General features: G+C 43.9%; 1 protein-coding gene across 1 annotated transcript; it reads right to left on the minus strand.

The window, feature by feature from the left end:
- Positions 1-1917: 1917 nt before the first annotated feature.
- LOC115202436 (sal-like protein 1) lies at positions 1918-16040 on the minus strand. The gene is made up of 4 exons (XM_029766572.1): positions 15388-16040; positions 3704-3843; positions 3428-3524; positions 1918-3234 (listed from the first exon to the last, which is right to left on the minus strand). Exons 1-4 carry the CDS (start codon positions 15668-15670, stop codon positions 2051-2053), a joined length of 1704 nt encoding a protein of 567 aa, XP_029622432.1. The 5' UTR covers positions 15671-16040; the 3' UTR covers positions 1918-2050.
- Between the last annotated feature and the right edge of the window lie 1681 nt (positions 16041-17721).

Raw genomic sequence — 17721 nt, forward strand, 5'->3', positions numbered from 1 at the left:
GAAACTTACTTTATAATTTTGTTCAGTATTGTTGCTTGTGTTTTTATACAAACATTTGGGCTGGACTTGTAACCCTCCAGATCGTAATTACAAGTGGGGAAACTGACAAAACGTTGTTCCCTGAGTTGTGACATTTTACTACTGCCCTTTCAACCAAAACGTAACAAATACATTTACAGAATCTATTAGGATAGGTTTGACCATATTGTCAATGGTAAGCAAGCTTTTTATTGGTCTGACATCAGAAGCACTTGAACACAATCATGGCAGACTTACATCATCCCATAAGCACATGAATGCCTTATATTCAAATGTTTGTTAGGTTGACATGGTCATTATGACAGACGATTCATAATCTCATTTAAGGCATACAGTGAGGGGAAAAAAGTATTTGATCCCCTGCTGATTTTGATTCGTTTGCCCACTGACAAAGAAATGATCAGTCTATAATTTTAATGGTAGGTTTATTTGAACAGTGAGAGACAATAACAACTAAAAACGCATGTCAAAAACTTTATTAAAATGCAAATCAATTTGAGGGAAATAACTATTTAACCCCTTTGCAAAACATGACTTAGTACTTGGTGGCAATCACAGATATCAGATGTTTCTTGTAGTTGGCCACCAGGTTTGCACACATCTCAGGAGGGATTTTGTCCCACTCCTCTTTGCAGATCTTCTCCAAGTCATTAAGGTTTCGAGGCTGACGTTTGGCAACTCGAACCTTCAGCTCCCTCCACAGATTTTCTATGGGATTAAGGTCTGGAGACTGGCTAGGCCACTCCAGGACCTTAATGTGCTTCTTCTTGAGACACTCCTTTGTTGCCTTGGCTGTGTGTTTTGGGCCATTGTCATGCTGGAATACCCATCCACGACCCATTTTCTATGCCCTGGCTGAGGGAAGGAGGTTCTCACCCAAGATTTGACGGTACATGGCCCGGTCCATCGTCCCTTTGTTGCGGTGAAGTTGTCCTGCCCCCTTAGCAGAAAAACACCCCCAAAGCATAATGTTTCCACCTCCATGTTTGACGGTGGGGATGGTGTTCTTGGGGTCATAGGCAGCATTCCTCCTCCTCCAAACACAGTGAGTTGATGTCAAAGAGCTCCATTTTGGTCTCATCTGACCACAACACTTTCACCCAGTTGTCCTCTGAGTCATTCAGATGTTCGTTGGCAAACTTCAGACGGGCATGCATATGTGCTTTCTTGAGCAGGGGGAATGATTTCAGTCCTTCACGGCGTAGTGTGTTACCAATTGTTTTCTTGGTGACTATGGTCCCAGCTGCCTTGAGATCATTGAAAATATCCTCCAGTGTAGTTCTGGGCTGATTCCTCACCGTTCTCATGATCATTGCAACTCCACGAGGTGAGATCTTGCATGGAGCACCAGGCCGAGGGAGATTGACAGTTCTTTTGTGTTTCTTCCATTTGCGAATAATTGCATCAACTGTTGTCACCTTCTCACCAAGCTGCTTGGCGATGGTCTTGTAGCCCATTCCAGCCTTGTGTAGGTCTACAATCTTGTCCCTGACATCCTTGGAGAGCTCTTTGGTCTTGGCCATGGTGGAGAGTTTGGAATCTGATTGATTGCTTCTGTGGACAGGTGTCTTTTATACAGGTAACAAACTGAGATTAGGAGCACTCCCTTTAAGAGTGTGCTCCTAATCTCAGATCGTTACCTGTATAAAAGACACCTGGGAGCCAGAAATCTTTCTGATTGAGAGGGGGTCAAATACTTATTTCCCTCATTAAAATGCAAATCAATTTATAATATTTTTGACATGAGTTTTTCTGGATTTTTGTTGTTATTCTGTCTCTCACTGTTCAAATAAACCTACCATTAAAATTATAGACTGATAATTTCTTTGTCAGTGGGCAAACGTACAAAATCAGCAGGGGATCAAATACTTTTTTTCCCCTCACTGTACATTCTATTTAACACTGTTAGATTTCCAACAGTTCATATTTTCAATGTCCTTATTAAAAAACAATTGATCACCCCCAAAAATTGTTCTCAATGCCAAATTAAAACTAAACAAAAAACAGTTTTCTAGACCACCACTCTGCTCAGGAGATCCGGCCTGTGTTTGTGCTGGTGTGACTTCAGATGGTTCAGTTGTTTGAAGCGGAGTCCACACACAGCGCAGCAGTACGGTCTCTCCCCAGTGTGGGTGCGCTTGTGCACTTTTAAAATGTCCGCCCGCGTGAAGCTCTTGTCACACATGGTGCAGCGGTGGGGTTTCTCCTGTGTGTGAATGCGCCGGTGCAGCTTGAGGTTCCAGAGCCGACTGAACTTGTTCCCGCAGAGGGAGCAGCAGTAGGGCTTGTCTGTCGTCTGGCTGCACTTGTGCCTCTTCAGGTCAGAGAAGGAGGTGAAGCCCTTGCCACACTGGCTGCAGACGTGGCGTCCCTCGGCTTGCTGGACCTTGAGGTTGCAGGCCTGGGTGAAGGTCTTACCGCACTGGGTGCGGGAGTACGGAGTCCCTGGCCCTGAATTCGACCATCTCCCAGTTTTGTGTTTCTGCTTGTGGGCCTTGAGGGAACCAGAGTCTAGGAAGGTCATTGTACATTGATTGCAGGCATGACACCTCCCCCCTCCTCCTGTTACCTGCTCTTGTGAACGATCTCTGAGGTTTAAAGAGTGTCCAAAGTCGTCAGCAGCACCATACAGGCTCTCTGTGTTGTTGTGGGCTGAGCTTCCAGAGTGGATGGAGGTTAGCACCCTGTGGCCAGCTCTACTACCCAAATCCGGAACACCGTGTTCAGGGTACCCCTCCTCGTTGATCAACATGCAGTTCAGGTCTCCCACCTCCGGGTGGGGGGATGGTGTTGGCGACCCCACCTGCTCCCTCTGGCTCCGATGGGGGCCAGGCATGTGGGAGCGATGGTCTCCCCCCTCAGACCCCCCCAGGTTCACCTGGTAGTGACCCGCAGCTCCGTAGCTCAGCGCCCCCAGACGAGACGGGGAACCAGGAAGCCTATCCAGCCCTTCCATGTCTAGAAGATGGTCGCCACTACCACCACTGCCGTAACCAGACTTCTCAAAGCCAACCCCCAGTTCCTCCATGCTGTAACGGGAGCGGTAAAGAGGTTGGCTGGGGTCCCCTGAGTCTCCCTCAGGACCCGATGGTTCAGGATCCTGGTCTAGACCAGACCCCCAGTCATCCTGGCACTGCTGCAGCCCCTGCTCACTGAAACTCTTACTGGGCCCCGAGACGTCTGAACCGTCGGCCCCTGAAGAACACAGGAGACATTAGGTATTAGAGGCATTGGCAATAGTAGAAACTGTGGTAGAATAACTCATGCTAAATTCAAACTTAGTTTCAAGTTGATTTATTATAATACCAATGACAACATATTAGAAGCTACTCCTTTTCATTCTCATCATGAAGATGGCCTGTTGTGTTTGTTGTAAACTCCAACTCACCGTCCAGGCAGAACTCCCATCTCTCCTGTAGCTCAGTGTTGTGGAGAGGCTCCTCTTTCAGCAGGCTGTCCAGCTTCTGACCTCCGACGTCTGCGGGCTGCAAAAGGAAATTAATAAGTTGATTCTAACTAAACGATGGATAAACTGGCAGTGAATGAATAAAGCTGGAATGATGGTCCCCTATTCCTCGTGAAAAACAAGTTCTAATCTGTTCTGCACAGTACATTTTTATCTTAAGGTTCTGTAACACTGGTGTTTAGTCAGTCCCCTACTTACCTCAGAGATTCTCCTAGGGCTGGTGGCCTCAGCATCCTCCTCCAGGTCATGCGAGGCTGTTTCCCTAGCCACGCCCCCACAGCTGCTCCACTCCTCCCCTAGTACCTTCTCCTGCTTCAGGCCACGCCCCCTCTCCACACCTGGCCACAGGTAAACAAAGAGAACATTTATCTCAACTAAAAGGAAAGTTGAATTGTGAATAATGGAGTCTCCTCACATCAGTGCAGAGGAAGGAAATAAAGCATCTTACCACCAACTCAACTGTCTGGTCAGTGATCACCAAAGTATGGAAGGTACACATTACAGCAGCCAAATTTCAGAGTGATTCCTCCATATATACAGTGCATTCGGAAAGTATTCAGACCCCTTGACTTTTTCCACAATTTGTTATACTACAGCCTTATTTTAAAATTGATTGAATTGTTTTTTCCCCCTCATCAATCTACACACAATACCCCACAATGACAAAGCAAAACAAGGTTTAGAAAAGTTTGCAAATGTATTAAAAATAAACTGATATCACATTTACATAAGTATTCAGACCCTTTACTCTGTACTTTGTTGAAGCAGCGATTACAGCCTCAAGTCTTCTTGGGTATGACGCTACAAGCTTGGTACACCTGGATTTGGGGAGTTTCCCCCACTCTTCTCTGCAGATCCTCTCAAGTTCTGTAAGGTGTGACGGGGAGAGTCGCAGCACAGCTATTTTCAGGTCTCTCCAGAGATGTTCGATCGGGTTCAAGTCCGGGCTCTGGCTGGGCCACTCAAGGACATTCAGAGACTTGTCCCGAAGCAACTGCATTGTCTTGGCTGTGTGCTTAGGGTTGTTGTCCTGTTGGAAGGTGAACCTTCGCCCCCAGTCTGAGGTCCTGAGCGCTCTGGAGCAGGTTTTCATCAAGGATCTCTCTGTACTTTGCTCCGTTCATCTTTCCCTCGAACCTGGCTAGTCTCCCAGACACTGCCGCTGAAAAACATCTCCACAGCATGATGCTTCCACCATGGTTCACTGTAGGGATGGTGCCGAGTTTCCTCCAAACGTGGCACTTGGCATTCGGGCCAAAGAGATCCATCTTGGTTTCATCAGACCAAAGAATCTTGGTTTTTAGGTGCCTTTTGGCAAACGGCAAGTGGGCTGTCATGTGCCTTTTACTGAGAAGTGACTTCCGTCTGGCCACTCTACGATAAAGGCCTGATTGGTGGAGTGCTGCAGAGACGATTGTCCTTCTGTAAGGTTCTCCTATCTCCACAGAGGAACTGTCAGAGTGATCGGGTCACTCCTTCTCCCACGATTGCTCAGTTTGGCCAGGCGGCCAGCTCTAGGAAGAGTCTCGGTGCTTCCAAACTTCTTCCATTTATGATGGAGGCCACTGTGTTCTTGGGGACCTTCAATGCAGCAGAAATGTTTTGGTACCCTTCCCCAGATCTGTGCCTCGACACAATCCTGTCTCAAAGCTCTATGAACAATTCTTTCAACCTCATGGCTAGTTTTTGCTCTGACATGCACTGTCAGAGCAAAAAGCTTATATAGACAGGTGTGTGAGCTTATATAGACAGGTGTCTTTCCAAATCATGTCCAATCAATTGAATTTACCACAGGTGGACTCCAATCAAGTTGTAGAAACATCTCAAGGATGATCAATGGAAACAGGATGCACCTGAGCTCAATTTCAAACCTCACAGCAAAAGGTCAGAATACTTATGTAAATAAGGTATTTCTGTTTATGTTTTAATAAATTTGCAAACATTTCTAGAAACTTGTTTTTGTCATTATGGGATATTGTGTGTAGATTGTTGAGGAAAAAATGTATTTAATCAATTTTAGAATAAGGCTGTAACATAGCAAAATGTGGAAAAAGTCAAGGGGTCTGAATACTTTCCGAATGCACTGTACAGTTGTGGCCAAAAGTTTTGAGAATGACACAAATATTAATTTCCACAAAGTTTGCTGCTTCAGTGTCTTTAGATATTTTTGTCAGATGTTACTATGGAATACTGAAGTATAATTACAAGCATTTCATAAGTGTCAAAGGCTTTTATTGACAATTACATGAAGTTGATGCAAAGAGTCAATATTTGCCGTGTTGAACCTTCTTTTTCAAGACCTCTGCAATCCGCCCTGGCATTCTGTCAATTAACTTCTGGGCCACATCCTGACTGATGGCAGCCCGTTCTTGCATAATCAATGCTTGGAGTTTGTCAGAATTTGTGGGTTTTTGTTTGTCCACCCGCCTCTTGAGAATTGACCACAAGTTCTCAATGGGATTAAGGTCTGGGGAGATTCCTGGCCATGGACCCAAAATATTGATGTTTTGTTCTCCGAGCCACTTAGTTAATACTTTTTTTTAATTTATTTTTTCTACAGTCCTCCACCAGAATAAAAAAAAATACAATTAATTCCATTCCCCACCCCCAAGAACCCCCCAATACACTAACAACCATGAAAATGAACTAAAGAGAAAAAAGGAAAAGGCAGAAGAAAACAGAAAACAACAATGCAAAAAAATAAAACAAAATAATACATTTAAAACGAAGGACATCAAAGACAACTGAAATCATAACAGCAATGCCTACTTTATAAGTTTGTGTGCATGTCTGGCACTATTACATGTATGTATGTGTGTGTTCTTGTATGTGTTTATTTGAATGAGAGTGTGTGTATATGCATGTGTACAAACACCTGCACGGCATCCGCCTCAGGCAAACCGGCATTAGTTGTAAAAACAAAAAAAATACAAAATTGTGAGTGAGCCCACTCCCTTGGCTGAGAAGCAACACCACACATGAATGGTCTCAGGATGCTTTACTGTTGGCATGACACAGGTCTGATGGTAGTGCTCACCTTGTCTTCTCCGGACAAGCTTTATTCCGGATGCCCCAAACAATCGGAAAGGTGATTCATCAGAGAAAATAACTTTACCCCAGTCCTCAGCAGTCCAATCCCTGTACCTTTTGCAGAATATCAGTCTGTCCCTGATGTTTTTCCTGGAGAGAAGTGGCTTCTTTGCTGCCCTTCTTGACACCAGGCCATCCTTCAAAAGTCTTCGTCTCACTGTGCGTGCAGATGCACTCACACCTGCCTGCTGCCATTCCTGAGCAAGCTCTGTACTGGTGGTGCCCCGATCCCGCAGCTGAATCAACTTTAGAAGACGGTCCTGGCGCTTGCTGGACTTTCTTGGGCGCCCTGAAGCCTTCTTCACAACAATTGAACCGCTCTCCTTGAAGTTCTTGATGATCCGATAATGGTCGATTTAGGTGCAATCTTACCGGCAGTAACATCCTTGCCTGTGAAGCCCTTTTTGTGCAAAGCAATGATAATAGCACGTGTTTCCTTGCAGGTAACCATGGTTGACAGAGGAAGAACAATGATTCCAAGCACCACCCTCCCTTTGAAGCTTCCAGTCTGTTATTCAAACTCAATCAGTATGACAGAGTGATCTCCAGCCTTGTCCTCGTCAACACTCACACCTGTGTTAACGAGACAATCACTGACATGATGTCAGCTGGCCCTTTTGTGACAGGGCTGAAATGCAGTGGAAATGTTTTTTGGGATTCAGTTCATTTGCATGGCAAAGAGGGACTTTGCAATTAATTGCAATTCACCTGATCACTCTTCATAACATTCTGGAGTATATGCAAATTGCCATCATACAAACTGAGACAGCAGACTTTGTGAAAATTAATATTTGTGTCATTCTCAAAACTTTTGGCCACAACTGTATAGATAGATAGATAGATATATAGATACTCATTCAAGAGCTTCTTTCTTTGTACTATTTTCTACATTGTAGAATAACAGTGAAGACGTCAAAACCATGAAGTAACACATATGGAATCATGTAGTAACCAAAAAAGTGGCCACCCTTTGACAGATTTGCACACTCTTGGCATTCTCTCAGCTTCTGAGGTAGAGAGTGCATTTCGATTAACAGGTGTGCCTTGTTAAAAGTTCATTTGTGGAATTTCTTTCCTTCTTAATGCGTTTGAGGCAATCAGTTGCGTTGTCACAAGGTAGGGGGGTATACAGAAGATAGCCCTATTTACTTTAAGACATGAAGATCAGTCAATCCGGAGAATTTCAAGAACTTTGAAAGTTTCTTCAAGTGCAGTTGCAAAAACCATCAAGTGCTATGATGAAACTGGCTCTAATGAGGACAACCACAGGAAAGGAAGACCCAGAGTTACCTCTGCTGCAGAGGATAAGATCATTAGTTTTACCAGCCTCAGAAATTGCTGCTCAAATAAATACTTCAGAGTTCAAGAAACAGACACATCTCAACATCAACTGTTCAGAAGAGACTGCGTGAATTAGGCCTTCATGGTTGAATTGCTGCAAAGAAACCACTACTAAAGGACACCGATAAGAAGACTTGCTTGGGCCAAGAAACAGGAGCAATGGACATTAGACCGGTGGAAATTTGTCCTTTGGTCTGATGAGTCCAAGTTTAAGAGTTTTGGTTCCAACTGCCGTGTCTTTGTGAGACGCAGAGTAGGTGAACGGATGATCTCTGCATGTGTGGTTCCCACCATGAAGCATGGAGGAGGTGGTGTGATGGTGCTTTGCTGGTGACACTTTGTGATTTATTTAGAATTCAAGGCACACTTAACCAGCATGGCTACCACAGTATTCTGCAGCAAAACATTAAAATTCCAAGATGGCGTAGCAGTTCAGACGTCCTTTACCCTCCTCTTGTCGTGTCCCGTGTATATATATATATATTTACATATTTTTCTTCGCATATCTTTTTACATTTTTTCTACTAAAAACTCAACCTCAAAACACTCTCCTGCAACCCGCCTCACCAATTTAAAAAAGAAAGTATTATTTACCTCAAATCTGAAATCCACAACAGAAGCTAGCCAGAGGTTAGCCATTTTCACTGGCTAACGTTGGAGTTCAGCTAGCCACGGTTAGCCACGGTTAGCGGTCCTCAGATATCCATTAGCTCGAAAGGCTATCGTCAGTCTTTGTGCAGCGCGACTCGGACCAGAGCATACCGGACCTATTCTCTCTCCTTTCCCCGGATTTCTACCGCAGGCTCTTGACACTTTCACCTGGATCTTGCAGCTAGCTAGCTGCTACCTGAGTGACAATTGGCAACGTCGGTCCCGGAGTTAACACACATTGTTCCGGAGGTAGCCACTCCTGGGCTATTCCTGAGCTAGCCAGCTGAAGTGTCTCCTGCGCTACGGTCGCCTGTCCGGACCCGTTTTGCTGCCGATGCGGAGCTCCATCGGGCCTTCATGACTGGACCGCCGACGTTGTCTGCCCGAGGGAGTTATCCGACTGGCCCCTCCGTCGCGACGTAGCCTGGTCGCCCATCTGCGGCCCGCTGGTCGTTGGCTGTCTTGTCGGCTGCGGTCTGAATAGGTCTGTCGGACACTTTTCTTGGGCCACTGTAACTAACTATTTTGCCAACTTGGACTGGTCCCCCCTTCCACACGGAACCCCACTAATCCACAGACGGAAACGCACGAGGTGGCTAAAAACAGACCTCCCTCCATCTTCCACCAGCTTGCTACCTATGGCCCGGCTAGCTGTCTGAATCTCACTGGACCCTTTGATCACTCGGCTAAGCATGCCTCTCCTTAATGTAAATATGCCTTGTCCATTGCTGTTCTGGTTAGTGTTTATTGGCTTATTTCACTGCAGAGCCTCTAGCCCTACTCATTATACCTTATCCAACCTCTCAGTTCCTCCACCCACACATGCTATGACATCTTCTGGTTTCAATGATGTTTCTAGAGACAATATCTCTCTCATCATCACTAAATGCCTAGGTTTACCTCCACTGTATTCACATCCCACCATACCTTTGTCTGTACATTATACCTTGAAGCTATTTTATCGCCCCCAGAAACCTGCTCCTTTTTCTCTCTATTCTGGACGTCACAGACGACCAATTCTTATAGCTTTTAGCCGTACCCTCATACTCATCCTTCTCTGCTCCTCTGGGGATGTAGAGGTGAATCCAGGCCCTGCAGTGCCTGGCTCCACTCCTACTCCCCAGGCGCTCTCTTTTGATGATTTCTGTAACCGTAATAGCCTTGGTTTCATGCATGTTAACATTAGAAGCCTCCTCCCTAAGTTTGTTTTATTCACTGCTTTAGCACACTCTGCCAACCCGGATGTCCTAGCTGTGTCTGAATCCTGGCTTAGGAAGTCCACCAAAAACTCTGAAATCTTCATCCCTAACTACAACGTTTTCAGACAAGACAGAACGACCAAAGGGGGCGGTGTTGCAATCTACTGCAGAGATAGCCTGCAGAGTTCTGTCCTGCTATCCAGGTCTGTACCCAAACAATTTGAACTTCTACATTTAAAATCCACCTCTCTAAAAACAAGTCTCTCACCGTTGCCGCCTGCTATAGACCCCCCTCGGCCCCTAGCTGTGCTCTGGATACCATATGTGAACTGATTGCCCCCCCATCTATCTTCAGAGCTCGTGCTACTAGGTGACCTAAACTGGGACATGCTTAACACCCCAGCCATCCTACAATCCAAGCTTGATGCCCTCAATCTCACACAAATTATTAATGAACCCACCAGGTACAACCCCAAAGCCGCAAACACTGGCACCCTCATAGATATCATCCTAACCAACGTGCCCTCTAAATACACCTCTGCTGTTTTCAACCAAGATCTCAGCGATCACTGTCTCATTGCCTGCATCCGTAATGGGTCAGCGGTCAAACGACCTCCACTCATCACTGTCAAACGCTCCCTGAAACATTTCAACGAGCAAGCCTTTCTAATCGACCTGGCCCTGGTATCCTGGAAGGATATTGACCTCATCCCGTCAATAGAGGATGCCTGGTTATTTTTTTTAAAAGCCTTCCTCACCATCTTAAATAAGCATGCCCCTTTCAAGAAATTTAGAACCAGGAACAGATATAGCCCTTGGTTCTCCCCAGACCTGACTGCCCTTAACCAACACAAAAATATCCTGTGGCGTTCTGCATTAGCATCGAACTGCCCCCGCGATATGCAACTTTTCAGGGAAGTTAGACACCAATACACACAGGCAGTTAGAAACGCCAAGGCTAGTTTTTTCAAACAGAAATTTGCTTCCTGCAACTCAAACTCTAAAAAGTTCTGGGACATTGTAAAGTCCATGGAGAATAAGAACACCTCGTCCCAACTGCCCACTGCACTGAGGATAGGAAACTCTGTCACCACCGATAAGCCCACTATAATTGAGAATTTCAATAAGCATTTTTCTACGGCTGGCCATGCTTTCCACCTGGCTACCCCTACTGCATTCAACAGCACTGCACCCCCCACAGCTACTCGCCCAAGCCTCCCCCATTTCTCCTTCTCCCAAATCCATTCAGCTGATGTTCTGAAAGAGCTGCAAAATCTGGACCCTTACAAATCAGCTGGGCTTGACAATCTGGACCCTTTCTTTCTAAAATGATCTGCCGAAATTATTGCAACCCCTATTACTAGCCTGTTCAACCTCTCTTTCGTGTCGTCTGAGATTCCCATAGATTGGAAAGCAGCTGCTGTCATCCCCCTCTTCAAATGAGGTGACACTCTTGACCCAAATTGCTACAGACCTATATCCATCCTACCCTGCCTTTCTAAGGTCTTCGAAAGCCAAGTCAACAAACAGATAACCGACCATTTCGAATCCCACCGCACCCTCTCCGCTATGCAATCTGGTTTCAGAGCTGGTCATGGGTGCACCTCAGCCACGCTCAAGGTCCTAAACGACATCGTAACCGCAATCGATAAGAAACAATACTGTGCTGCCGTATTCATTGACCTGGCCAAAGCTTTTGACTCTGTTAATCACCACATCCTCATCGGCAGACTCAGTAGCCTTGGTTTCTCAAACGATTGCGTCGCCTGGTTCATCGACTACTTCTCTGATAGAGCTCAGTGTGTCAAATCGGAGGGCCTGCTGTCCGGACCTCTGGCAGTCTCAATTCTTGGGCCAACTCTTTTCTCTGTATACATCAATGATGTCGCTCTTGCTGCTGGTGAATCTCTGATCCACCTCTACGCAGACGACACCATTCTGTATACTTCTGGCCCTTCTTTGGACACTGTGTTAACAACCCTCCAGACGAGCTTCAATGCCATACAACTCTCCTTCCGTGGTCTCCAACTGCTCCTAAATACAAGTAAAACTAAATGCATGCTCTTCAACCGATCGCTGCCTGCACCTGCCCGCCTGTCCGGCATCACTTCTCTGGACGGTCCTGTCTTAGAATTTGTGGACAACTACAAATACCTAGGTGTCTGGTTAGACTCTAAACTCTCCTTCCAGACTCACATCAAACATCTCCAATCCAAAGTTAAATCTAGAATTGGCTTCCTATTTCGCAACAAAGCATCCTTCACTCATGTTGCCAAACATACCCTCGTAAAAGTGACCATCCTACCAATCCTCGACTTCGGCGATGTCATTTACAAAATAGCCTCCAATACCCTACTCAACAAGCTGGATGCAGTCTATCACAGTGCCATCCGTTTTGTCACCAAAGCCCCATATACTACCCACCACTGCGACCTGTACGCTCTCGTTGGCTGGCCTTCGCTTCATAATCGTCGCCAAACACATTGGCTCCAGGTCATCTACAAGACCCTGCTAGGTAAAGTCCCCCCTTATCTCCGCTCACTGGTCACCATAGCAGCACCCACCTGTAGCACGCGCTCCAGCAGGTATATCTCTCTGGTCACCCCTAAAGCCAACTCCTCCTTTGGTCGTCTCTCCTTCCAGTTCTCTGCTGCCAATGACTGGAACGAACTACAAAAATCTCTGAAACTGGAAACACTTATCTCCCTTACTAGCTTTAAGCACCAGCTGTCAGAGTAGCTCACAGATCACTGCACCTGTACATAGCCCATCTATAATTTAGCCCAAACTACTACCTCTTCCCTACTATATTTATTTATTTTGCTCCTTTGCACCAGATTATTTGTATTTGAACTTTGAACTTTCTTCAAATAACAAATCTACCATTCCAGTGTTTTACTTGCTATACTGTATTTACTCTGCCACCATGGCCTTTTTTGCCTTTACCTCCCTTATCTCACATCATTTGCTCACATTGTATATAGTAGGACATTTTTCTACTGTATCATTGATTGTATGTTGTTTTACTCCATGTGTAACTCTGTGTTTTTGTATGTTGTCGAACTGCTTTGCTTTATCATGGCCAGGTCGCAATTGTAAATGAGAACTTGTTCTCAACTTGCCTACCTGGTTAAATAAAGGTGAAATAAATAAATAAATAAAAAATACGCCATCCCATCTGGTTTGCGCTTAGTGGGACTTTCATTTGTTTTTCAACAGGACAAACACCCAACACACCTCCAGGCTGTGTAAGTGTAACAATTTTGCTTCCGTCCCTCTCCTCGCCCCTACCTGGGCTCGAACCAGGCACCCTCTGCACACATCAACAATAGTCACCCACGAAGCACCGTTACCCATTGCTCCACAAAAGCTGCGGCCCTTGCAGAGCAAGGGGAACAACTACTTCAAGGTCTCAGAGCAAGTGATGTCACTGATTGAAACGCTATTAACACGCACCCCGATAACTAGCTGACCATTTCACACCGGTTACATAAGGGCTATTTGACCTAGAATGAGAGTGACTGAGTGCTGCATCAGATGACCTGGCCTCCACAACCAAATCAAAGTTTATTTGTCACGTGCGCCGAATACAACAGTTGTAGACCTTACAGTGAAATGCTTACTTACAGGCTCTAACCAATAGTGCAAAAAAGGTGTTAGGTGAACAATAGGTAAGTAAAGAAATAAAACAACAGTAAAAAGACAGGCTATATACAGTAGCGAGGCTATATACAGTAGCGAGGCTACATACAGACACCGGTTACAGGGGCGAAAATCTGATATCAACTTTGGAGGGGACAATTACATAACATTTTCTCAAGAGCAATTCCTGAGGGGGACACCAAAAGTTGTGCTGTAACACATAGCCTACATTGTAATATGGTAAATGTATATTGAGGAACCAAAGAAATAAGGTGTTTGCCGTACTCCTAACTACCGGTACCCAAAATTACACAACGAATCACAACAGCAATACCATTGCCTTTAACAAATCTTAGTTCAGTCACCAGTTTAAGTTGAGAGTGGGGGTATCCATGGCATTTTCAATTTATGTTCCTATTTTACAAGTCAAAAAAATTGAGAACCTTTCATAATGTTGCCAAACAAAGACTCAACAAACTTACCTGAGACTCCCTGTCTCTGCAAATCTGTCCCCAACTCTGCTGTCTGTGTGCCATCTGTTGCCTGCTCTGCCTAATGACATCATTGTGAAACATTTCCATTAGAATTTCATTTCTTTCTTATGAACATTTTATCAACTAGTCTTTGAGATATTAGGCTACTAGGGTTCTTACTATGCGTTTTGGTGTATTGAAAAATACTCTGATGTCCGTCTTTTATTTTTCTGCCATTTTTCTACCTGGCTGGCTGGCTACACACACAGTGTGTAGGTTATTTACAGTAGGAGATGGGCTTCTATCATCTTCAATCATTCTATTTGGGCTTCGATCTAAAAGGTAGCTAGCAAATGTGAAACGGATTAAAATGACAAGAGTTGACAGCTGTATGAGTTCACCATTTACACAACATATGCTGCAACCTTTTGTAATTTTAATAGTTTGTTTCATATTGGCTGGCTTCCAACAATAGCTGAATTTGCAAAGCTAGCGAGCACCAATTCAGTTTCAGTGGTGTTTGCTATAATCTTTGCTACCCGGGTTAAATAAAGATGAAATTAAATAAATAAATAAAAAGTTCCCTTGCGACAATTTAGCTTTTGCAACGAGACCATTAAATATATTTAAGACAATGGTAGAAGAGAGTGTAGTTCTGTTCAGTTTGGATTTCAGTTTATCGCTAACCTTATCACAGGGACTTTGAAGCACTAACTTACATCATCTGCATGCTGATCTTGGAATAAATTAACAATAGCAAAGATTCCATCTTTGACGACGCCACAAATGGAATAGGTACTAGCTAGCTTAATAGTTAATATTTGTGCGCTAGCTCTGCATATTCAGCTAGTGTGTGTGCGCGATTGACTGGATTAACCTCATGTCAGTTACGTGCATTGAGTGCCTTTCAGACAGTAGATACGACCTCTCTGTTACCTAGCAAGCTAAAGAACTGGCAGTGGATCAAACCATTGTGAGGCAAAGGGTGGGGGGGTCGCAATCTTTTGAAACTTAAAAACGCGCTATTAAGTGTCTATAATCAGCACAATTGCTTTCATTGCATATTATTAATATTATTTAAATTACATAGTTATGTTTCAGTGATATATTGGGGGGGACAAATCATATTTTTCCCAGGATGGGGGGGGTCGTGTCCCCCCCCGTCCCCCCCGGGATTTCCGCCCCTGACCGGTTAGTCAGGCTGATCACCCAACCTCAACCCAATTGAAATGGTTTTGGATGAGTTGGACCACAGAGTGAAGGAAATGCAGCCAACAAGTGCTCAGCATGTGGAACTCCTTCAAGACTGTTGGAAAAGCATTCCAGGTGAAGCTGGTTGAGATAATGCCAAGAGTGTGCAAAGCTGCCATCAAGGTGGCTACTTTGAAGAATCTAAAATATTGAGATTTATTTAACAACTTTTTATATATATATTTTTTTTTTTATTTGAGAGAGAGAGACTGTCTTTAGATGTCTCTCTCTATACCTGTCTGTGAGGCTCCTGAGCTTCTCTCCTTGGCTTCGTCGTTAGCTCTTCCACACTCTGCACACTTCCCGATACGGCCTCCCTCTCTGTCCCTCTCCCTGCGTCTGTTCTCCGACCACTGCAGCCTCTTCTTCAGCGACTCGACATGCTCCCGGCTCCGGGACACTTCCTTCATGAAGCTATCGTCCACCAGCCTTGTGATCTCGTACATGGCAGCCTTGAATACCGTCTCCATGACTCCGGAGAGCTGAGACTGGAAGGTTACGATGACTTCAGACATCATGGCAAACGGTCTATGTGTATCTAGATACAGTTACGAATTCGTAACGTTTAGCTACTTTTGTACAGGCGAATCAGTCCTGCGATCGAGTCTAAAAAAATTATAGGAAGCTAACGTTTGCAGCAAATATACTGGAAACTAAACCCTTCTGTCTGTGTTAGCAAGCTAGCAAATCTAGCTACTCTTGGAAGTTGTCTGACTCAGTGACTGTCCTGTAATACATGTTTTTGTCATTTCGAGAGATAAGATGCAGCAGTTAATATATATGAGGCTATTCTTATAAATAACAGAGATAATGAGAGATGGCAGTTAGCTTGATAGCTAGTTAGAGCATACACAAAAACAATACAATTTCCGGAAAGAAATCTACGGATCGAGTAGTAGGACAATCTACATTGGAACGATGAGAGAAAATACGACTTTTCTTTGAACGAAACATCTGTACGTTTACTGTAAATTAGATTCGAAATTTAATTCGGCTATTATTATACGATTCGAATACTGATCAGTACCGTAGTAGGCTATTTATTGTGTAAATTATTTACAGGAAATATACACCGAAGCGATTTATCCCGCACCCCACTCAGCCCTATGCGGGCCCTGGTCCAAAGTAGTGGAGTGGACTTGGAATAGGGTGTCCAAAACTAGGTTTCTATCCAATTGGCGACATAACTGTTAGGTTATATCAGTTATCCTGTTAGAGATTTTGTGCCGAATCCACTGCACTGTTTCAGATGCAACGTTTATGGTCATGTTGCAGCAGTGCCCTTACGAAAAAAAGATTGCAGTCAGAGTACAGTATAGCTGCAGTATGCAGCAAATACTGCGTTCAAAATAACCGTTTTTTTAATGTCAGATTTGCCTTGTAATTTAAGCTTTAAGCTGAATCCATTAATTAAATACATGTATATTTATAATTCCATTCTCAGTCCTTTCTTCATTGTCTATTACTGTAACTCAACCATAGTCCTGTGTATATATTAATTATCTTTATGGAGTCAGATAAACATTTTAATAGGCTAACTGCTTAGTCTCATGTCATGTATATATAATATACTGTATGTTCACATATCAAATATTACTGCCCACTATAATGCTCCCTCTCTCTTAGCTGTGAATTCAAAACCCAGCCGTGTTAGTTTGAATTAAACAGGGATCCCCATCTCTCTCACAGGGATTGGGAAGGACTTGTTCTTTTATGTTTTTATGGATTGATTGATTACACGTATCAAAGCTTTTGTTGATTAACATTTACAGTCGCTTTTGCTGTTTGGAAGAATCATGCCATGACAGAAAGATGTAGTAAAAATGTAGAAAATAAATAGTTGATTTAGAATTAGCAGTTGATTAATTGTTTAAAAAAAATAAAAAATCTGGTTTCTTGTCATTTGTTATTCATTAGGTAAGTTAGATGCCTAAAATCAAGTTTAAATTTAGGTGTACTGACTTCACGTCTCACGTCATGGTTTTTATGTTCTGCAGGTTTGAACTAGTTACTTGAAAGACTGGGAAGTTTCACTTGAATGACCCTCTAAGTCATAAGAGTGGGGGGAAAAAATGTTGTTACCCGAGTTGCACGTTTCACCACTGACCCTTCAACCAAAAGATGAGAACAAATACATGTTTGACATCTACGAAATGTAGCAATTTGGATAATGTATACTGAACAATAATATAAACGCAACATGCAACAATTTCAAAGATGTTACAGAGTTACATTTCATATGATGAAATCAGTTTATTGAAATACATTAATTTGGCCCTAATCTATGGATTTCACATTATTTCGAATACAGCTATGCATCTGTTGGTCAGATACCTTTAAAAAAAATGGGCCTCAGGATCTCATCACGGTATTTTTTTGCATTCAAATTGCCATCGATAAAATGCAATAATTGTGTTCGTTGTTCGTAGTTTATGCCTCCCCATACCATAACCCTCTATGGGGCACTCTGTTCACAACGTTGACATCAGCAAACTGCTAGCCCACACAACGCCATACACATGGTCTTCGGTTGTGAGGTCGGTTGGATGTACAGCTAAATTCTCTAAAA

This window comes from Salmo trutta, chromosome 11, assembly GCF_901001165.1.
Source record: "Salmo trutta chromosome 11, fSalTru1.1, whole genome shotgun sequence".
Lineage (NCBI taxonomy): Eukaryota > Metazoa > Chordata > Actinopteri > Salmoniformes > Salmonidae > Salmo > Salmo trutta.